At 41.5% G+C, this 23,376-nt stretch overlaps 1 protein-coding gene across 6 annotated transcripts in view; it reads right to left on the reverse strand.

The window, feature by feature from the left end:
* Nucleotides 1–306: 306 nt before the first annotated feature.
* The window catches only part of PARP16 (poly(ADP-ribose) polymerase family member 16), a 28,689-nt gene continuing 5,619 nt past the window's right edge, over nt 307–23,376 (reverse strand). For 3 of the 6 annotated variants that reach the window (XM_070763452.1, XM_070763451.1, XM_070763453.1), the window contains exons 3-7: nt 21,365–21,502; nt 19,178–19,384; nt 17,697–17,868; nt 14,940–15,081; nt 9,604–11,046 (exon numbers count right to left, since the gene is read on the reverse strand). In XM_070763452.1, the coding sequence (XP_070619553.1) occupies nt 10,905–11,046; nt 14,940–15,081; nt 17,697–17,868; nt 19,178–19,384; nt 21,365–21,502 (801 nt within the window). In that variant the 3' untranslated portion in view covers nt 9,604–10,904. Of the gene's footprint in view, nt 9,345–9,603; nt 11,047–14,935; nt 15,082–17,696; nt 17,869–19,177; nt 19,385–21,364; nt 21,503–23,376 lie in introns of those variants that run through there. The other 3 variants (XM_070763454.1, XM_070763455.1, XM_070763456.1) reach the window with 3 other exon arrangements.

The raw sequence follows: 23,376 nt of genomic DNA on the forward strand, positions 1-23,376 counted from the left end.
AGCCTCAAATCTATTGCTTTGGGTTAAGTTCCTGCATTTAAAAATGAAATGGCCAGAAACATGCTGAAAAGTAGCACCCCTGCGTTTATCCCCCAGGGAACAATCCTGAGCCATAATTGTTGATATTCCACTGCCACGTCAATTTATTAAGTGTTAAAACATTATCGGTGAAATAAGAAGGAAAGAACCAGACCAAGTTTCTAGAGGAGCATTTTTCCATGTTTGTTTGTGTCCATGAATGTGTCATACACTCTTTTTCTATTACATCTCATTTGTTAACTGTGATTGTAAAAAACATACTGTATGTTTTTTTTTTAAAAAAATATTTATTAGGTTTTTTTCATTAAAAACACATAAGACATACAAAAATACATAAAAACAAAAACACAGAAAACAAGTCACTTTTAAAGCTTTTTCAAAGTATCTCCATTTCCAATTTACACTATTTCTTATTATTATTTTGACATCAATTATTTATCAAAGTCTATCTTTAAAGAATTGAGTCTTATATTTTCCACTTCTATTTCTTCCACTTTATTTAAATATAAATCATTTGCTTATTATAGGAAGAGAGTAGGCACTTACAATTTCATCATGGATAGTCCTCATTTTTATAAACACATTTGTAAAGGTTTTTATTTTATTTTAACCACATATACCATTTGTTCCATGCTTCATAAAATTCAGTATCTCCTTTTTCATGGTTCTCCACAGTTAATATACACATCTCAGAATATTCTAGTATTTTATTAACCACCCTAGAGGACGTAGGAATGGTATCAGTTTTCAAATTTTGTGCATATATAATCCTGGCCACCATAGTTATATGCAATATTAAAAACAACATCCCTCCTTTTTAAATTTTCCTCTGAAAATTCATAGCAAGAACAATTCTAGCTGTAAATCAATTGTCTGTTGTGTAATTTAGTCCAACCAGTTCTTTATTTTGTTCCAGAATGTTTTAATTTTAGGGCACATCCACCAGAGATATTACATTTCCAGCATTTTGAAGACATTGTTGGAAACATCTTTGCCCATCATGCTGGGGGTAGGTGCAAACGATAAAACATTTTATAAATGTTTTCCTTATAGGATGCTGCTAGGGTCAAATTATGGTTTATCTCCCAAATGTTATCCCATTCTGCCAAATTAATTGCATATCCAAAATTTTGTGCCCATTTTGTGTCCCCTTGACCACTTCTTTCTCCAATTTAAATTGTAGCTCAAAGTTGTATAATTTCAAAATCATTTTTTTCTTTTGGGGCAATTTTTTTTGGTCTAATCCTTGTTCATTTTGAAAGCCAAATTGTGACGCATCTTTCTTATATTGGGTTTGTACTTGTACCCCCCCCCCACCCTTACCAAATGCCTGGACATCCACAAGAGAAGTACAACCAACCAACTAGAAGGCATTTCAGCCACACAGGTGAGAGATTTTCAGCCCTGTCCCAGCTTGGGCATTTGGGAATGAGAGACTCCCATCTCCATTTGGAGTTGAGTTGCTTTTAATGAAAGGAATGTGGTTAGAGCATAAGCAAAGCTAGATCTGAGGATTCCTGCATAAACCTGGCAATTTTCCCTTCCTTCTCTCTGGTCATCTCTTTTAGGGTCCAGGTACCACACATTCGAGCATAGGGATTACCACAGACGGCTGGACTTAGTATTCCCATTACGTATGTTTCTGATTTTAATTCCAATTTGTATTCTAATACGTATTTCCATTTATCCAGGATTGAATCATAGTCCAAAATTTCTTACTTTCAGGGCATGTCCACCAAAGATGATAGTACGTTCCGTAATTTTTTTGCATTTTCAACAATTGGGGTCTAAGTTTGGGTAAATTTTAGCAAGTCTTGCTAGGGCATTATGCCATCTGTAAAATAATTTGTAAAGGTTTCCTTTATAAGCCACCGATAGTGTCAATTTGTATTGATCCCTCCAAAATCTTTCCCATTCCTCTAGTTGGATTATATAACCAAACGTTTTCATCCGGGTTACCATATTTTGTTTAACTACTTCCTCTATGTTGTCAAATTATAGAAGATAGTTGTACATTTTAGTTATAAATTTGGTGTCCAGGCCAGTCAATATCTTATCTAATTGGCTGTAATTTTTGGTTATTCCATAATTTACAATATTTACTTTGTATCTACTGTGTATTTGATATGTTAACCAATTCATTTCTTTCCCTTCTCCTATTTTGGTTCTTGATTTCAAATTTCCATCTATATCTAACAGGTCATTATACTGTTGACCCTGTGTTTACTGTCCACATAACCTGTCTTGTGCCTGATTGGCGCATCTTTCTTGCCACCTGTTTGATTAGTGCACGTGGTATGGCACTCTCTATTAAATGCTTGGCTTTGCTCGATAGCAGGACTGATAAACGTATCCTTAGCTTTGTTGTGTGCACTGTTAACCCTATTGATTTTAGATTGTTGGTGACAGAAATGATCTGTATCAATTAATTTTCTGTCTCAGAAAAACACTTCAGTGACAATGGCATAAATGAAGAAAGTGAAAAATTCGGCTACAAGATTTATACGAAGGTAATGGAATCTCAGGTATCAAGAAAGATAAACCTTCTTAGAGATTGATTGAATGATATAGACCTCCCTTTCTTCCGTGTTCCTTCTGATGTGATACTAATGTGGAGCTTTGCTTTTTCTGTCTCCCAATGCAAAAAGCTGACGGGGCCAGTAAAATAGTCGCTGAAAAAACTGGATAATCTAGAAGATATTACAGACGAGGACTGGTTGAAGGAACCAAGAATTTGTCTCCTCAACATCAGTGACTTCCCTCGGTGCCAGCCCCCAAAACAGCAGGAGACAAAGACCTCTTTTTCATCCCCCTTCCAGGGAGGTTCCAGGATGATCCATCCGGAATCGGCACCCCAAACAGCGTGGATACAGCATCCCCCCGTGAGCGCAAAGGAGGTACCATCTCACCATAGGGCTGACCATGCTCCCCTCCGAGCTTTGCTTTTTCTGTCTCCCAATGCAGAAAGCTGATGGGGCAGTAAAATAGTTGCCAAAACAACTGTATAGTCGACAAGATATCAAAGTTCTAGAATCAAGTGCAAGAGAAGTTCAATCTTTGGGAGTGGCCTTTGGAAGTGATAGAAATGATAGGAAGCTTTATAATTCTTCGTAAACTTAAAGCTGAAACAACTGGATAATCCAGAAGATATCACAGAGTTCAAGAATCAAGTGCAAGGGAAGTTCAATCTTTGGGAGCAGCCTTTGGAAGTGATAGGAAGCTTTATAATTCTCCGTAAGTTTAAAGTAAACTAAAATATTTTTCTAGAGACGCTTACATTAATTTACTTACCCACTATACAGTATTTTAAAGTCCAATGTTAGCATATAGCATGGAAAAAGGGGATGGAATGTTGAGAGAGCGAGAGCTAAATTGCATACTGGCATGTGGTCCATTTTGGCAGTTAGAGAGAATCTGCATCATAGAGAGCAGATGAATTGAGAAATATAGTTATACCGTCAAGTTGCTTATTTGCGTAAATATGAAACCAGTTCAATGAGAAAAGAAGAAATAAAAGCATAAGATTTATATTGGAGTCATTGTATCTGTATCACGGTTCTGTTATGAAGAGTCTCTGCTGTATGAAGTGAAGAACATCACTTCTAATCATAAATAACATAGAAGTCCAACAAATAAGGAAAAGATGAACTTCTCCAAAGTCTCAATATATTGCTTTGGTGAAGCATTTCCTTGAATACCCAAATTTGGAGAACACATTACTGAAGCTAGGATTTAATGTAATATATTCTCCCCTCAAAAAAGGATATGATTGGTTTTCAAGGGAAGATTGGAGACCGGATGATAGTTATTGAATACAACTGGGTCCAGGGAAGGCTTCTTGAGGAGGGGGTGCATGAGTACCTCCTTGTAGGGAGACAGAAAGGACCCCTCCCTCAAGGAAGCGTTGACAATCTCCTGGACCCAGCTCTGTGTCACCTCCCTGCTGGCCGAGACCAGTCAGGAGGGACATAGGTGTAACAAACAGGTAGTGGAGCTCACAGCTCCCATGGCGTTGTCTACTTTATTAGGTGTTACCAGGTCAAACTCCTCCCACACAACAGGACTAAGACAAGCCCATATCATCTTGACTTAGTCATTGTCAGCCAACACTGCGTTCCAATTGGAGTAATGTTCTGTCCAGATCTGAGCGATTTTACCTTTGAAAAACTTATTAATTATAGTCCCTAGCACTACCCTGCAAGAGTTCATCAACCCCCCTCTTGTTAAGGAGAGAGCGAGTCACCCTAAGCAGGGCGGCTGGGCAGGATTCTGCAGATGCAATCAGGTGACATGATAAGCATATCTTGTCAAATCTGTAAGAAGGGAGATAAAACCTTCTTCAGATATACTAGTGATATATTAGGAAGAAAAACTGCAGCATCACAAAGCTTAGTACTGGGGATAATGCATACTTTGATGGGAATAAGGAGGTCGCTGACCATTTGAATAGCTTCTGTTCAGTTTTGTCAGAAGGCAGCTTACAATATAATACTATGGATGGATATAGCATTGCTTCCAGCTGTAGGGATTCAGCCCGAGTTCTTAAAGAACTGAGATATGTGATTGCTCCCCCGACTGACTTGTTTAACCAATCCCTTTTAACAGGAGATGTTCCTGATGATTGGAGAATGGCCACAAGGGCAATAGAGAAGAAGCTGGTAACTACAGGCCAATTAGCTTGACATCAGTTATAGTTAAAACGATGGAGACTCTACTCAAAAAAAGGATAAATCAGCACCTAAAAACCAATAACTTATTGGACCCAAACCACCATGGCTTTACTAAAGGGAAATCATGTCAGACTAATCTCATTGATTTCTTTGACTATGTCACAAAGGTGTTGGATGAAGGTGGTGCCATGGATATTGCCTATTTGGACTTCAGCAAAGTCTTTGATACGGTTCCACATAAAGAGCTCATAGAAAAGTTAGTGAAGATTGGACTTAATCCCTGGATAGTTCAGTGGATTTGCAGCTGGCTGAAGTGTAGACATCAGAGGGTTGTTGTTAATGGCGAGTATTCTGAGCAGAGACTGGTTACAAGCGGTGTGCCACAAAGGTCTATTTGATTATCTTATATTATGTTATATGATTTGATTGTGCTAATTTTTGTGCTATGTAGTTGATTTACTTTGTGTTCTTTTCTCTTGTTATTCTAAAACTTAATAAAGATTATTTTATTTTAAAAAAAACCACAAGAACATTATAGGAATTAGATAGAGACCAAAATTGCTATGTTTGTGCTCCACCGCATGTAATCTTCCAGAACCGACAGTTGTCCACACAGCCCTCCTACTTGGGGGGCGCTGAGGAAGTGGAGGCTGCACACATGGCTGCATTACAGCACATGGCTGGGACAATTTTTCCACTTCTGACTGCAGAGTACAAATTAAAAACTGCAATCTAGAGATCTCGCCATATAAACTGGATGTCCTTATGCAAAGAGAGCAGCACCCCAAGTTCCACAAGGTACTACGGAACAAAACAGCCAAACAAGTGTAATAATGGGGTTTTTAAATTAGTTTTATAATTGGACCTTATAGTGGGGGTTTTTTGTACTGTTTTTATATGTTGTCAGTAGTGTTGGGCGAACCGAACTTGCATAGTTCGGGTTCATACCGAACTTTGTGGTGTTAGGCATGCCAAATCTGAACCTGGACTTTTTAAAAAGTCCGTGTTCAGGTTCGGCGTTCGCTTGAACACCGCGGTGGGCGGGAGGTGAGGAGGGCTCTGATTCAGCGAAGCTGGCTGAGGAACTCTGGGAGTTGTAGTCCACAAAGTCTTAAAGTGAGGTTGGTCAGCGGCCGAGGTTTGGGCAGCGGCTTCTCCCTGATCAGGCACGTCGAAGGCTCGGGAAGGCGGGCCACCACGGGCCCCGCACTGGCTTCCAGCCGCTCAGACGGCAGCGTCTACAGCTGGCCCATCACCTCAACTCCCCGTTTCAGCCAGCCAGGAAGAAGTGTCCGTGACGTTGAAGTTCCCCACCAAAATCCCATCGTGGGATTCCCCACCTCCGTTTGCTTGCAGCGTCGGAAATTTTGGACTCAGAGGTGGCGCAGCTCTCCATCCTGTTGTGCCCATTGCCCAGGGCAGCCCGCAACCACCTCTCTCCTTTTATTTTTACGGGAAGGCGCGGGAATGGCGCTGCAAGCAAAAGGTGTGGAATCCCACGATGGGATTCCAGGGGCGGGGCTTTGATGTCATGGAGACGCCTTCCTGGCCCTTGGCTTTATTTCCGGAAGACAGGAGGGCAAGGCCAGAAGTGTTCGGGTTCGGTGAACTTACCTTCGTTGGGTTCGTCCAACACGAGTTGTAAGCCGCCCTGAGTCTTCGGAGGGCAGCCTAAAAGTCCAATCAACAAATATTAAAATAAAATAATACATTATGTAAATGGGAACAAAAATGCATCAAGGCTGAAGAATGCTGGTGGATTCATTTGATGGAGAGAATTAGTCTGCAGTGAGAAAATGAAGTCCAGTTAACTAAGCCTGAATCTTCGGAGAGGGGCAGCATAGAAATCAATCCAATCCAATCCACCCATCCATCAATCAATCAGTGATTAGTTCACATATCACCACCATCTCTCCACATTTATTAATTTAATTTATTTATTTATTCAATTTTCTATGCCGCCCTTCTCCTTAGACTCAAGGCGGCTTATATGCTAGCAATAGCACTTTTTAACAGAGCCAGCACGTTGCCCCCACAATTCGGGTCCTCATTTTACCCACCTCAGAAGGATGGAAGGCTGAGTCAACCTTGAGCCAGTGATGTGATTTCAACCGCTGACCTGCAGATCTAGCAGTCAGCTTTAGTGGCCTGCAGTACTGCACTCTACCCACTGTGCCACCTCGGCTCGTCATGTAGAATGAGATTTATTTGAGCCTCAAAAGAGACTTCCCTATTTTGTTACATTCATTTCTCTTGGTTCCAAGAAGGTGGGAAAGAGAACCATTATTTGAAAAGTTAACAGGCAGGGGGAAATGATCTAGCCTGCCTTTTGCATTGTCCTTGCCTGGGACTTCTGCACTGCTGGAAGGCATGGGAACTGAAATCAAACAGTGGGGTTCAGAGAGGGCCTTTTGAGGAATAAACGAACTACTGATTTCACAATTCATCCATCTTTTCAAATAAAATTTGGAAAGTGCCAGTGACTGTTGAGTGTTTATTTAATCGCTATTACTTTCTAGCAAATTAGAGGAGGAATTTTTTTTCAAATTAAAATGACCTTTGTGCTATCTATTCTATCAAAAGAGAATTGGATGCCTCTCCATTCTAAATAAAAGGACCCCTCAGGCAAGAATGAAGTTCAGATGAGAATAACACAAGAGTCTTTGTTTGCAGGGCTTGGCTTGGCAAGCCTAAAGAAGGAAAAGGGTTTCCACCCAGAAACAAACAATAAAATCCATTCAATTTGAAGTAAGAAATCAGCAGCAAATCAGGAAAAGAAAGAAAGGGGGTGCATGTAAAGTGTCATAGATCTTTATCAATCTCTTGAGATAATTTTTTCATGCCAAAGGAAGTAGATTGTTTTCATTATCTTTTAAAAGTTGCCAAAATACTTACTTACTTACTTCCTCACCCCCATTTCCTGCCTCTCTCCTTTCTTTCTAATTTTTGTTTTCCTTACTTCATTGAAAAGTACTGTATTTGGCTTGGATTTGCATAACAGTTCTATCTGTCCTGAGACTGGTGGGATTCTCATGCCATCAAAAGTTAGCACACGTAAACAGATTTGTGGATTGATGACTTCCACCAAAAGGTCTGTGTGGCTTATTAAATATAAATCACGGATCTTAACTGGGAGATACCCAGATGAACACATTCATTAGGGTCTGTACTTTGAACTCAAATATAACATCCCCCTAGACCTTTACAATTCATGTATGGTATGTTTGTATGTATGTATGTATGTTTAGTTTTACAATAAGGTTTTTTTTAGTTGTTTTAGTATTGGATTTACATGCTGTTTTTTTGTTACTGTTGTTAGCCGCCCCGAGTCTACGGAGAGGGGCGGCATATGAATCCAAAAAATAAATAAATAAAATAAAATAAAATAAAGGTGAGAGCCATGGCAAAACCAAAATATCAGCAGGGATAATCCTGCCTTGGTAAAAGCAGTGCCTGATAGTCACCTTATAGATGTCAGTACTCCTAGCAAACCATGATTGTTGTTGTTTGCTAGGAAACCATGAATTGGACTAATTTTAGGATTTCAGCATTGTAACTGAACTATATCTGCAGACCTCTGTGGAAATGGCCATTAGAAGAAATCTATTTAATTTCATCATGAAAAATGTGCTGGACTGTTAGTCCCCATAGCTACACTTGTCAGCTATTGAGGACAATCTATAGGTAATCTTCACATTACGTTACGACCACAATTGAGCCCAAAATTTATGCTGTTAAGTGAAAATTTTTGTTAAATGAGTAATCCCACAACTGTATCCCTGCAGTTGTTAAATTAGTAACATGGTTGTTAAGTGACCTGCTGACTTTGCTTTGCTTGTCAGATCACAAAAGGGGATCACATGACCCCGGGATGCTGCAACCGTCATAACTACGAGTCAGTTGAGAAGCATCTGAATGTAAATCACATGACCATGGGGATGCTGCAAACGTCGTAGCCGTGCAAAATGCTGTCACCTTTTTCAGTGACGTTGTGACTTTGAACAGTCACTAAACAAACTGTCACAAGCTGAAGACTACTTGTATTGTATTGCTATTATGCAATTATCTTTTTCTGGATCAAACCAAGTTCTACACAACACTTTGGAGTTACCGAATCTCTAGGTTTTGTTGTGCCAAGGGAGATGAAGAGAAGCATATATATATAAGCATATCTAAACTATCATTGTTCTTGGGTTTCCTTTAAGAAGTGGCTCCTACTTTTACTGGTCTTTAGAATTTTTGTTTATGCTCATTTGTGTTTCCATTTTAGCGTCCATAAAAGTTCAAATCTATGAAAAACTGAAAAGTCTCCTCTGAGTTAATTTTTACCCTGAGTGATATCCTGGACTGTCCACCAAGTAATTTTGGCAGCAGTATGGTTACTGCCCTCTTCCAGGATATTATTTTCACTTCCCACTCCTTAAATTGAGCCAGACACAAATGCTAGGAACAATTATAATGAATACATACAACATTCTTCTTTCCAGCTTCTTAAGCCATGATCTAGCATCTCTCTCTCTCCCTCTCTCTCTCTCAGATTCGGCTGTTCCAAAACTTCTTGCCAATCCCCTGAGATTCTTCATTATAAGCAGATGTTCTACTTGCTCAATCACCTTCTATCATGAAGTAATCTGCCTTGAAAAAAAATGCTGTCAACAAATATTGTCCTAGGCTTGTTTTTGGAAAGTTGTTTTAAGCGTGTAAAACATAACACCAGGACAAGACTCTTTGAATTCCCCATGAGAATGCTTCAAATTTTTCCTCCACAGTGCCTTCAGCCATGAATTGATTCATCCGCTGCTAAATTCTTGTTTTGGTTCGCTCCTTTGAAAAACTTTAATCATTATGGCTTTGTGGGACAGCTAGTCCAAGATTATGGAAGGAGGCAAACAAATAACTCTCAAATAACTGTTTTCATAATATATAATTCTTACCCAGGCATTAAAACAAATTTTACTGAATAATAAAGTTGGAAAGAACCTTGGCGATCTTATAGTCCAAGCAAGAGACCCTATGCCATTTTGGATAAATGGGTATCCAGTCTTATAACCCTCTACCCACAACTTCTTGAAGTAAGCTGTTCCACTCATTAATTAACCAATTAAACCATTGATTAATGTCTGACTGGCTTTTGTAATCAGAGAATTGTAGAACTGGAAGTTCTCTGAGACTATCAATTCCATCATCACTACTATACCCCACCATCCCAAGAATCCAGATTAAAGGGCTCCCCGATCTCAGTTTCAACAAATTCAACAAAGACAACCCCTCTTGTAATTTTGATTTGAAACATCAAACATCACTACAATTCAAATAGTGAATTTCATCTTCCTAGGCTGTACCATGACTGGTTACACTCTACCTGGGTCTAGGTATAATTTCTGTAATTAATAGTTAAGAAAATATGATCTTGCTGGATCAAAACAATCTTACTTGATTCAGGATCTCATTTTTCAAGTAGAAACATTGATGTTCAGCTGACATCAATCACACACAACTGTGTTAAAATTACCTCCCCAAAACAATTTCTCCAAATGCCCTTTGGTTATTAGAATTGCTAATCTGTTGTGGATTTATTTGATTCAGCTTGTTTCAAGTCTTGTTCTCCACCAAACTGGTCAAATAAATTACATTATGAAATAAATTCTACAGGTGGATTCCAGGGAGCCCTGCAAGAAAATTCCCTTGTTTGGCTTTGTTTATAGTTAATTGAAAAAAATGGGAAGCCAGGGAAAGTTACAGTCTCCCAAAACCTGTACCAAAGCCAACATCTTTACACCCAAAAACATCATCCAGGAGATATTCCAAAATTCAACAGGGAACTGTCAAGATTGAACTGCTTGGTTTCTTTCAAATTGTATTGCCATTCAACTTACCAATGAACTGGGGGTGAGAGTGAAGGGTTGAATGGAATGCTGAGAATTTGTGCACAGATCGTGAATGCCTGAAAATCATCAAGGTCACCACTGCAGGTGTTGGAGAAAGAGATGGATTGTTCCCACTACAATAGAAGTCCAGTGGTGGGATTCAAAGTTCTTTTTTTACCACGGGTTCCGTGGGCATGGTGTGAAGAATACTGTAAAATCTGGGATTCACAAAAAGCTACACATTTCTTCCTGTTAAGGCACCTGGTGAAGATAACCAGCCCTCACCTCCCCCATTCCCCCCCCCCAATAGACCGAGATGCACCAAATGTCATTGCTTGAAGTCAAAAATCCGGTTCCAGTAGTAGAGGAAAGCTGGTGAGTTGCTAGTCCCTATAATAACCAGCAGCAGCAAGTAGAGACTCATCATCACTGCAAAACGATGTTTGGAGAGCCACGATTGACTGGAAAGTCTAAAAGATAGATAGAATAGAATAACAGAACTGGAAAGGACTTTGAAGATCTTCTAGTCCAACCCCCTGCTGAAGCAGGAGACCCTATATCTTTCAGACAAGTGACTATCTGGTTTCTTCTTAAAAGCTTTCAGTGCTGGAGCATTCACAACATCTGGGGGTAAGTTATTCCAGTGAATAATTGTTCTGTTAGAAATTCCTCCTTAGTTCTAAGTTGCTTCTTTCCTTACTTAGTTTCCATACATTGCTTCTTGTCCTGCACTCAGGTGCTTTGGATAATAGGTTGACTCCCTCTTCTTTGTGGTAGCACCTCAAATATTGGAAAGCTGCTATCATGTCACCCCTATTCCTTCTTTTCATCAAACTAGACACACCCAATTCCAGCAACCATTCTTTATATGTTTTAGCACTCTTTCTAGAGTCTCAACATCTTTTTTACACTGTGGCAACCAAAACTAGATGCGGTATTCCAAGTATGGCTTTATCAAGGCATTATAAATTGGTATTAACACTTCACATGATGCTGATTCTATCTCTGTTTATGCAGTCTAGAACTGTGTTGGCTTTTTTGGCAGCTGCAGCATACGGCCGGCTCATATTTAAATATTTGTCCACTAGGAGTCCAGGATCCCTCTCAGTCACTATTATTGAATGAGGTACCACCTATGCACAAAAATGTGTGCATTTTATTTTCTTTGCCTAAATTGAAAACCTTCCTTTTTTCAACATTGAATTTCATTTTGTTACATAGCGCTGAATGTTCATGTCAGGGAGAAAGAAGGGACTATCCCTGCACCAATTGTGTGAGGCCTCAAGTTCTATTCCCAATTCTTATACAAACAATACAGAGACAGATTTTTTCCAAATAAGAAAAAAAGGGTTGGGGGGGGGTGTTTGATGCAATTGATTGGTGTTAAAGTCCATAAAGTAAAAACTCAAATTTAGGGAACAATTCAGCTCTCTCCCTCGCAGCTCAGTCTATTGAAAAGCTAGAAAAGTTCTGGATCCAAATACAGACTCTCATTCGGAAGAGTTTAAAAATGAATATGGAGTTGAGGTTTTTCTTTGAACAAACTGCTGGAAAAGAGTTCTAGAACTTTGCTTTTTATTATAATAACTGCAGTGAGATTAGTATATGTACAAAGATGGAAAGATTCAGCATAATCCAGGCCGAAGGAATGGTTGGCCAAGTTTACAGAACTTGCTGAAATGGCTAAATTCGCTTCTGCGATCAGAGAAAATTGGATAGTTACTTTTACAGCTACTTGAAAACCTCTTATTGGCATAAAACCTACAGAAAAATGTAGGTTTTATGGTTTGAAGATAGATAGAATAGTTACCGTGATGGTGAACCTATGACACGGTCAGATCTCTGTGGCGTTTCTTTCATGGGCTTCTGTTTCCCTGCAAACGATGAAACAGAAGCTCATGGAAGAAAAAAAATGTTATCTCTTTTGCTGCGGTGTCGGAGTTGGGATACCCCGCCGGCCAGCTAATCTTCTGGTCTCTGCTGCACATGCAAGCACGTCTGCACATATTTGCACGCATGCACACACCTTTCAGTTTGGGCATGCACGTACCAGCAGTTTGGGTGCTCTGGGTGTATAAAAGGTTCACCATCACTAGAATAGACTGTAAAAAGATAGGAGGTTACCTTAAGAGTAAGAAGCAATTATAACTGTATTTATAACTGCTGTAAGGGATAATGGACAGAAAGGGCAGAGTGGGTACAGGTAGTCCTTGATTTACGACTGTAATTGAGCCCCAAGAAAGAAAATAGTTAAATGAATTTTGCCCCATTTTATGACCTTTCTTGCAACAGTGAATCACTGAAGTTGTTAAGTGAGTAATAGCAATAGCACTCATAACTTCACAGTGTTTTACAGCCCTCTCTAAGCATTTACAGAGTGAGCAAATTGCCCCAACAATCTGGGTCCTCATTTTACCAACCCCAGAAGGATGGAAGACTGAGTCAACCTTGAGCTGGTCAGACTCACACCCCTGGCAGTGAGCAGTTATTTATTTATTTATTAGGTTTCTATGCCGCCCTTCCCAATAGACTCAGGGCAGCTTACAACAGAGATGAATACAAAAATGCAAATACAGCGTGTAGAAATCTAATATTAAAATTCTAAAAACCTTAAAACCCAAATCTTAAAAACGTAACCAGTTGAATTAGCCATTCATGGGCCGGAGTTAATTCTTAGCACTCACGGCAAAGATGGGCCTTCAGGGCCTTACGAAAGGCCAAGAAGGGCGCCAGTCCGAATCTCCAGAGGGAGTTGATTCCTAAGGGTCGGAGCTAGCAAGACTGCATTCTAACTATTAGGGAGGGAAGGAGGGAGGGGATGAAGCAATAGCACTTCTATATCCTGCTTGACAGTGCTTTACAGCCCTCTCTAAATGGTTGACAGAGTGAGCAAATTGCCTCCAACAAACTGGGTCCCCGTTTTATAGCCCTAGGAAGGCTGAGTCAGTCTTGAGGCAGTCAGGATCAAACTCCTGATAGTGGGAATGCAGAGTTGAATTAGCCTGCATTACTGCATTCTAACCACTGCACCACCACAGCTAAGTAATATGGTTTCTAAGTGAATCTGGATTCCCCATGGACTTTGCTTATCAGAAGGTCACAAAAGGGGATCACACAACTCTGGGAGGCTGCAACCGTCACAAATATGAGGCAGTTACCAAGGCTCTGCATTTTGATCACATGACCAAGGGGATGCTGCAATGGTTGTAACTGAAAAACGGTCACAAGTCACTTTTTTCAGTGCCATTGAAACTTTGGTCACTAAGCAAACTGTTCTAAGTCAAGGACTATCTGTATCCTGTATGTTTCCTCATTGTGTCCCTCTTTAGCTTCATGCAGAAGGCTACAGCTGTCCTGGGGGCATACTTTCATCTCTACAGTCATAAGAACTAGCAGCCTGACTTAAAATGGGGACAGGAAACCCAATTCCTTGAAAGCTTAGTTCTGCAGCCAGTTTTCTTCAGCTGTATAACAACTCTAGTGCCATTGTGGTTTCATCTGCCTTTATGTGCTGGTTGGAGCCATAGTGACCTAGTGGTTAAATGCAATTGTTGTTAGTTGTGAAATTGTGTCTGACCATCACGACCCCTTGGACAATGTTCCTCCAGGCCTTCCTGTTCTCTACCATCCCCGAAATCCATTTAAGGTCACAGCTACTGCTTCAGTGACTCTATTCAGCCACATTGTTCTCTGTCGTCCCCTACCTCTTTTGCTCTCAGTCATTTCCAGCATCAGGCTCTTCTCCAGTGAGTCCTTCCTTCTCATTTGCTGGCCAAAGTATTTGAGTTTCATCTTCAGGATCTGGCCTTCTAGAGAGCAATCAGGGTTGATCTCCTCTAGGACTGACTGGTTGGATCACCTCGCAGTCCAAGGGACTTGCAGGAGTCTTCTCCAGTACCAGAGTTCAAGGGCCTCAAATCTTTGGCGCTCAGCATTTCTTATGGTCCAACTTTCATAGCCATACATTTCAACTGGAAAAACCACAGCTCTGACTGTACACACTTTTGGTGGCAGGGTGATGTCCCTGCTTTAACCATGCAGTACTGAGGCTAATTCTGCCAACTGACAGGGGTTCAATTCTGACGGGCTCAAGATTGATTAAGCCTTCCATCTTTTTGAGATTGATAAAATGAGAACCCAGATTGTTGGGGGCCATAGGCTGATTCTGTAAACCTCTTAGAGAGAGCTGTAAAGCAATGTGAAGCAGTATATAAGTTTAAGTGCTATTGTTATCTGCTTCTTTTGCCGTGGCTGTTATGATGGCTCTTTCCTGCTTTTTTGAATTTTTGAGCTATGATATGCCCTGGAGCTTCTTCACTTCTAAGATAGTGAAGCCCACAAGGGGGAAGGGAGGAACACTTACCTTCGGTGCTGTCTCTGTGAATATATTAGCAAATATTTCACTCGTATCAGCTGATTATTTGTAACAACAAAATATTTCTGAGGGACATCTCCCCCTTCACTGTTCTTCACCCTGGCTCTCTTCTTGTCAATTTCTTTAGAGTCTGTCAAAAAAAAGGGCGGAAGGATAACATTCTGTTTGAAATCAAGAAAAGAAACCAATATTCTGTATGCAAAGAACGGTTTGATTGAGGGCTGCCTTGCAAGTTAGGTAGAAGGTCTAAAACATTTGAAGAGCCCCAAAGAGCTCAATAGGGCATTGCAAAAGGGAGGATAGGCCCCTGCCACATGTACCCTTGGCACACAAACCCCTAAATTTAGATCAGCCAGTGGCCATGGCTATACAATGGTACCTCTAACTACAAACATCTCTACTTACGAACCTTTTAAGATAAGAACAGGGTGTTCAAGATTTTTTTGCATATTCTCAAGAATCATTTTTCACTTACAAACCCAAGCCTCCAAAACTGACCAGAAAAGGCAGAGAGAAGCCTCCGTGGGGCCTCTCTAGGAATCTCCTGGGAGAAAACAAGGCCTCCACGCTCCCTGTGGTTTTCCCAATCACATGCATTATTTGCTTTTACATTGATTCCTATGGGACAAATTCCATCTTCTTACAAATTTTTCTACTTAAGAACCTGGTCATGGAACAAAATAAGTTCGTAAGTAGAGGTGCCACTGCATTCAGTTTGGCCAACATGTTAAAACCCCAAATTTTGTGGGAGGGAGGGAGAAAGGAAAAGAGGAGGGATGAAGTGGACAAGGCCATTGGAGCTGTAAGCTCCGCCACCTGTCTACTGGATCCGTGTCCCTCTTGGTTGGTTTCGGCCAGTCGGGAGGTGACACGGAGCTGGATCCAAGAGATTGTCAACGCCTCCTTGGGGAGGGGGTCCTTTCCGGCTCCTTATAAGGAGGCACTTGTGCGCCCCCTCCTCAAGAAGCCTTCCCTAGACCCAGCCGTGCTCAATAAGTCTCCAACCTTCCCTTTATGGGGAAGGTTGTTGAGAAGGTGGTGGCACTTCAACTCCAGCGGTCCTTGGAAGAAGCCGATTATCTAGGTCCTCAACAGTCTGGATTCAGGCCCGGTTACAGCACGGAAACTGCTTTGGTAGCGTTGATGGATGATCTCTGGCGGGCTCGGGACAGGGGCTTGTCCTCTGTCCTGGTGCTTCTTGACCTCTCAGTGGCTTTCGATACCATCAACCATGGTATCTTTCTGCGCCGGCTGCAGGGGTTGGGAGTGGGAGGCACTGTTCTTCAGTGGTTCTCCTCCTACCTCTCCGGTCGGTCGCAGTTGGTGTTAGTGGGGGGGTCAGAGGTCGACCTCTAGGTCTCTCCCTTGTGGGGTACCTCAGGGGTCGGTCCTCTCCCCCCTGCTATTTAATATCTACATGAAACTGCTGGGTGAGATCATCCAAGGACATGGGGTGAGATATCATCAATATGCCGATGATACCCAGTTATACATCTCCACCCCACGTCCAGTCAACGAAGCAGTGGAAGTGATGTGCCCGTGCCTGGAGGCTGTTGGGGCCTGGATGGGTGTCAACAAACTCAAACTCAACCCAGACAAGACGGAGTAGCTGTGGGTCTTGCCTCCCAAGGACAATTCCATCTGTCCGTCCATTACCCTGGGGGGAGAATCATTGACCCCCTCAGAGAGGGTCTGCAACTTGGGCCTCCTCCTCGATCCACAGCTCACATTAGAGAAACACCTTTCAGCTGTGGCAAGGGGGGCCTTCGCCCAGGTTCGACTGGTGCACCAGTTGCGACCCTATTTGGACCGGGAGTCACTGCTCACAGTCACTCATGCCCTCATCACCTTGAGGCTCGACTACTGTAACGCTCTCTACATGGGGCTACCTTCGAAAAGTGTTCAGAAACTTCAGATCGTGCAGAATGCAGCTGCGAGAGCAATCATGGGCTTCCCTAGGTATGACCATGTTACACCAACACTCCGCAGTCTGTATTGGCTGCCAATCAGTTTCCAGTCACAATTCAAAGTGTTGGTTATGACCTATAAAGCCCTTTATGGCACCGGACCAGATTACCTCAGGGACCGCCTTCTGCTGTACAAATCCCAGCGACCAGTTAGGTCCCACAGAGTGGGTCTTCTCTGGGTCCCGTCAACCAAACAATGTCGCTTGGCAGGACCCAGAGGAAGAGCCTTCTCTGTGGCGGCTCAGGCCCTCTGGAACCAACTCCCCCCAGAGATTAGAATTGCCCCCACCCTCCTTGCCTTTTGAAAGCTGCTTAAAACCCACCTCTGCCGCCAGGCATGGGGGAACTGAGATACACTTTCCCCCTAGGCCTTTACAATTTTATGCATGGTATGTCTGTATGTATGATTGGTTTTTATATAATGGGTTTTTAACTGGTTTTAGTATTGGATTTTGTTATATACTGTTTTATTGCTGTTGTTAGCCGCCCCGAGTCTGCGGAGAGGGGCGGCATACAAATCCAATAAATAAATAAATAAAAAAATAAAAAAATAAATATAACTATGAAGGCAGCAGGAATCCACTCAACCTTCCTTGTAAGAAGCCAGAATGGAAGGGATGTTGCAACCATTTTAAGCAGAAGGACCAGCCAATAAGCCCCTTTGTTCAGCACCACTTTACCTTTGAATATTATTTGAAGAACTAGTTACTGAAAAAAGATAAGATGTACAATCAAGGGCTCCAAGTTTGGGTGGGGGGGACTTCGTTCTGAGACTCACCTTTTTTCTTCACTTGGCACTTGACATCTGGATGATCAATGACCTCGCAAACTGCGACACAGCTAAGAATCGGGCCCATCACACTTCGCTGCCAGCCTAGACTGTGTGGGCTGTAGAGGAGGGCCAAGCTTAAGTCGCTGGTCAGATAGGTGCCTTCCCCAAACAAGGAAGTCTGAAAAATACCAGATCAATCACTATATCTTGCCCAAAGAGGAATTCTAGGGTTTCTTCCATATTTTATTCCTGGATTGTCATTTTTTATATTCCAGTGACCATATGTCCTTTATTATATAAGACAATTCTTATTTCAGAGAGTTTTTTCCATTTATTTATTTTTTCTTGGTTTTGCTCTTGAAATTTTCCTTTGTAGAACAAAGGAATAAACCTAAACTATTTTTTTTTAATTTGCTTTCAGATTTGCCCCCTTTTTAGCAAGTGGGGGAATCCAGGAGATTGCAGAGAGCTGGAGGGGGGCAATATAAGGAAAAATAAGACCTTCACACAAAGGCCTATTGCCCACCTTTCTTAAAGTAAGATTTGCCCCTTTTTCAGGAAGCGTAGGAATCCAGGAAATTCCAAATTGCTGGCCTATTGGTCACCTTATTTAAAGTAAGGATAAGAATTTAACATTCCACACATCTGGAGTTCCCAGAGGTCTCTACAGCAGAGATTAAGAGCAGCTTTTGGGTCTTAGGCTGGATGAGGTTTTATCAACCTTGCAAGGTAGTTCAAGAAGGAAGCACACCTCTCAAGACTGACTCGAACCTTCAGCTATATTCCACTTCCTTTGAGGCTTGATAAAGAATTGTGTGGTGTGTGTGTGTGTGTGTGTGTGTATGGAATGCAAGGATGAGGGTAATGGCTTAAGCATGATTAGTTCCCACGAGGTGTAACTCCCCCTGCCAAGGTGAACTACGTCTACTTTATTGTAAGGTTACATTCACACAATCTTGCAAGTCTGAAAGTACATCCCTCCCCGCCCCTACAGTCCAAGAAACTAGAGAAGGTTTCTTCTCAGATATTTGCCCACCCTCCCATTCAATCTGTGAGCTAAGCTACCTTTTATCTGACCATTCGTCTATGGATCATCCGCATTTCCCAAAGTCAAGTCAACATACCATTATAACTTCCCAAAGAGTCCTCTGGTTTGCTAACATAGCAGAGAGGATGCTGCCCCAGAACCGGTGATGGTGCAGGGGTTAGGATGCAGTATTGCAGGCTAACTCTGCTCATTGCCAGGAATTAGATTCTGATCAGCTCAAGGTTGACTCAGCTTTCCACCCTTCCAAGGTGGGTAAAATGAGGACCCAGATTGTTGGGAGCATGAGGCTGACTCTGTAAACCACTCAGAGAGGGCTGTAAAAGCACTATGAAGCGGTATGTAAGCTTAAGTGCTGTTGCTCAAGTGCTACAGCTTTTGGACTGAGCAAGGTTCACCTCCTTACCCTCCTCCATTAATGCAGACCAAGCTCATTCCTTACCCTGTTCAAATGGCACTGCAAGCCGTTGTGCATGATGGAATGAAAATTCTCCAAGCGGCTCCCGTGGAAGGCATAGATGAGGTCTCTCCCTGCCTGAGTATCCTCAAACTTGGCATTCATTTCTTTGCAGTAGGTGATTTCAAACAGGAAGTCTGGCACCGGGACAGGAATGTTGGGATCTCCCGTCAATTCCTGGATTTTCTCATACTTCAAGAACATCAAAATATAGGAATATTATTTACATGGAAGATCTCTCTTTTTCTCTCTCTTGCTTTTAAGTCCTTTGAGCTTCAGGATCTTCAGATTTCACATGAAGGAGACATAGATCTGTACCCACTCCCAAAAACTTGCAGAAGGGTGTCAATGTTTATTGGTTCCCTCAAGGAGAGCATGACAAGGACTGATGATCACAATAGGGCAGTGACATCTGTTTTGGTTTCTTTGACACCTTTCTTGCAAGCCACCTGGGACTTTCAACTTCCAGCTGGCTTCTCCATTGACGTTGCTCATCGGAAGCCAGCAGGAAGTTGCAAGGAAGTCCTCACTTAATAACCCACAATCTTCCCTGAATGACAGCAACAAAGTGGTTTGCTACCACTAACTAAAGTGTGATTCTGGCATCACACTTTTCAACTGCATCGCTCAGTGATGGAAAATATGCTCCCAGTTATCATCATTAATAAGGACTACCCTGCCATTTGGTCATAGCCAAATGGAGAAAAGCTGCCCTAAAGAATTAAAATGGGTTTTTTAAATAACCAGAAAAAAAGGAAACACTGTAGAGATGGATCCACTGAGTGGGTTTTCTTCAACTGGGTTTTCCCCAGCTCCAAAAACAGGTAGACTTTGACTTATAACAGTTCATTTAGTGACCATTCAAAGTTATAATGACACTGAAAATAGTGACTTATGATTTTTTTCACACCATTTTAGCATCCTCATGGTTATCTGATTTATATTTGGATGCTTAACAAATGACTCATATTTATGACAGTTGCAGTGTTCAGGAGTCATGTGATCACTTTCGTGAACTTCTGACAAGTAAAATGAGGAAGCCAGACTCATTTAACAAGCGTGTGACCAATTTAACCACTACAGGATTCACTTAACAACTCTAACAAGAAAAGTCATAAAAAGGGGCAAAACTCCATTAAGCAATTCCTCACATAATAGCATAAATTTTGGCTCAATTGTGGTCATAAGTTGAAGACTATCTATATTATAGATAAAGGTAAAGCCTTCCCATCATGTGGCCTACATCATACCCACAATATACTGTAGGTCACCTACTGTGACCTATAGTATAGGTAGTCCTCAACTTATGCTCAATTCTAGGCATGGTGTTTATCTCTGTTTCTTAATCAAGGGAGTCAGCATTGATACTTTTATAGCCATGGGCCAAGCATGACTTATAAGCCGAGGCGCCTGGAGCGCTCTTACTTTCCAGCAAAATGGTATCTATTTAACTATTTGCATTTGCATGCTTTTGAGCTGCTAGGAGCTGAGGCAAGAATGGGAGCTCAACCCATCATGCAGTACTCAGGTCTCAAACTGCCAACCTTCCATTTGACAAGCCCAGCACCTTAACCACTAGATCGCCTTTCTATGGTAGCTGGACATGAATCTAAGGCAAAGTTAAGCATTTTGTTTCAACCCATCCTAGCCGATCCTAGCTCAGGTTTTTTGGCAGGAAATCCAAGACTTTCTCCATTATGCATTGCTCCTGGCTGTCAGCTCCCCAGCTGACAAACTCAGCATCTTTAACCGCTGAGCCATCACCCGTCTCCAAATATTATATTGCAAGGGAAAAGACTGACAGTCTCGCTTTCTGGACCATCACAGAGGAGCACCTTTGGCCCTTCCTTCCTTTCTATTGCATTTTTCTTCATTGCCCCAAATCTTGACAGGACACCCAATCTCTCTTCTTAAAATCAACGCTATGCAAATCTTTTTGCTATTGTCTTTGCAACTAGTGCTGATGGCTACAGCCCACTCCCAAAGCTTAATTTTTAACTAAATCATAAACTAAACATACTTTTTTTTTTGGGGGGGGGTATTTCTTTGCAAAATAAAACAATGAAAAATAACAACCAACTCAATTCTTCCCAGATGAATTTGAGCTCTGAAAACAGCCTTTGATTTGACTTCTCTGGGTCGAATCTTTCTTTCATTCAGGAAAATTGTTACCTTGTTTTTGTTGGTGGAGTGGATACACCAGGCCTTCGAGGACAGGATCCAATGGAGCAGCTCCAAAGTTCTTTGGTCAGGATCCTCGGGAGAATCCAAGAGTTCTTGCAAGCTCCCTAATGCACTTGTATCTGCAAGCTGAGAGAGGAACACAGGAAAAGGATGGGTAGAGCTTTTCCACATGATCTCACTTCACAAGAGCCCTCCAGTGGTTCAAACAAGAAAACATAATAAAAAATATTTCTTGAAGTTAACAGGCTTACAGCTTTGAAACACAAAATGAGCCAAGCTCATCTGCTGGGCTCAACTTCACAAGCAAATCGAGGGTTGGGGTTTTTTTTGTGTAAATTGGGAATTTGAATTAAAAATTTCAGACGCTGGCAATGTTTCTCCCCTTCCATATTTTTGCCAAAGCTCATGATGCTCTATGTTTCAATTTAGGAGTAAGAAATTTGTTTGTTTATTTATTTCAACTTAACTTCTATGCTGCCCAATCCAGAAGGACTCAAGGCGGCTCACAACAACTATGTAAATACAAAACAATAAAAAAGAAGTCAAATTTAAAATCTAAGACTATAAAGCCCTAATTAAAAACCAATAAATTAACCAATCAGAACTACATGCTTACTAAACATTCATACGATTTGGCCATAATAGTTGTTAATTAATGGCTCCCCAGGCCTGCCGCCAAACCCAGGTCTTTGTGGCCTCGTGGAAGACCAGAAGGGTGGGAGCAGTACAGACATGGGGGGTGGGAATTGATTCCATACAGCTGGGAGTGGGGGGCAATGGAAAAGGCACTCCCCCACGGCTCCGCCAACCTGCATTGCTAAGTAGATGGGACCTGGAGGAGGCCAACTCTGTGTGCTCTTATTGGTCTCTGGAAGTATGCGGCAAGAGACGGACCCCTAAATAGTCTGGTCCTGAGCCATGTAGGGCTTTCTAGGCAATAATCAGCACCTTGAATTGTGCCCAAAGACTGATAGGAAGCCAGTGCAGCTCGTGGAGCGTAGGTGTTATATGGGTGTACCCCCATGACAACTTGCGCAGCTACATTCTGGACCATTTGGAGTCTCCACAAGGATAGCCCCATGTAGAGCGTGTTGCAATAAGTAAGACAGGCGGTGATTATTACTATTTCTTGCTGTTTCAGAAGAACAATGTGTGTGTATATGTATGTATATATTCTGTTTTCCCCAAAATAAGACATCCCCTGATAAGCCTAATCAGGCTTCTGAATACATAGCAATAAGGCCAAGATCAGGGCTCAAAAAAAATGAAATAAAGGACAGGGTCTTATTTTTGGGGAAACATGATATATAATTCAAGATAATGATAATGAAAAATTTTGGGAGAGGGAATCAAAAAAGAAAAAAGTTGAAAAATGACAAAAAAAGGAGATGAGAGAAATGAAATCAAATAAAAAAGTAACCAGAGTTTGGCTTTTGCAGGATTACTTGTAGCTGTTATGGTTTGGTCAGCACAGTGACAGGCTAATGATGAAAAACCAGAGAATTTTGCATTCAAAATCTATGCAAATCTCTAGGTTTCACAAAAGCAGAATGACAAAGAGTTCTGTTTTTATCATTAACAAATATCTCCTTAATTATGGCCAGTTATTCTGGGAAAGAATTTCCACAGGCATCTTTGCCTTTCTGGATAAGTTTAGCAAATATCATTAGTAAATTTGCTTTTCTGCATAAAACACTCAATGGGCTTATTCCACATGCTGTTCCTAGATAAAAATGAAGAAAAATGAAGAAAACCAACCCTTGCAGACAAAGAGATGGCAGTAATTTCCTAACACGGAACCAATAAAATATCTTTAAAGAATTCAAAACAGAAAAGAGAATAAAGACAAAGATCTCCTAACAGTTATGGGGGAAGAGCAGTGATGGCAAACCTTTTTCCGTTGGCGTGCCAAAAGGGTGGAAGCATGGGGAGGGGGGGGCACTTGAAATGGGCCAGTTCTAGCCTCGGGAGGGCCTCCAGGAAGGGCCATTTTCAGCCTC

This window comes from Erythrolamprus reginae, chromosome 10 (assembly GCF_031021105.1).
Source record: "Erythrolamprus reginae isolate rEryReg1 chromosome 10, rEryReg1.hap1, whole genome shotgun sequence".
In the NCBI taxonomy this organism is placed as follows: Eukaryota; Metazoa; Chordata; class Lepidosauria; order Squamata; family Dipsadidae; genus Erythrolamprus; species Erythrolamprus reginae.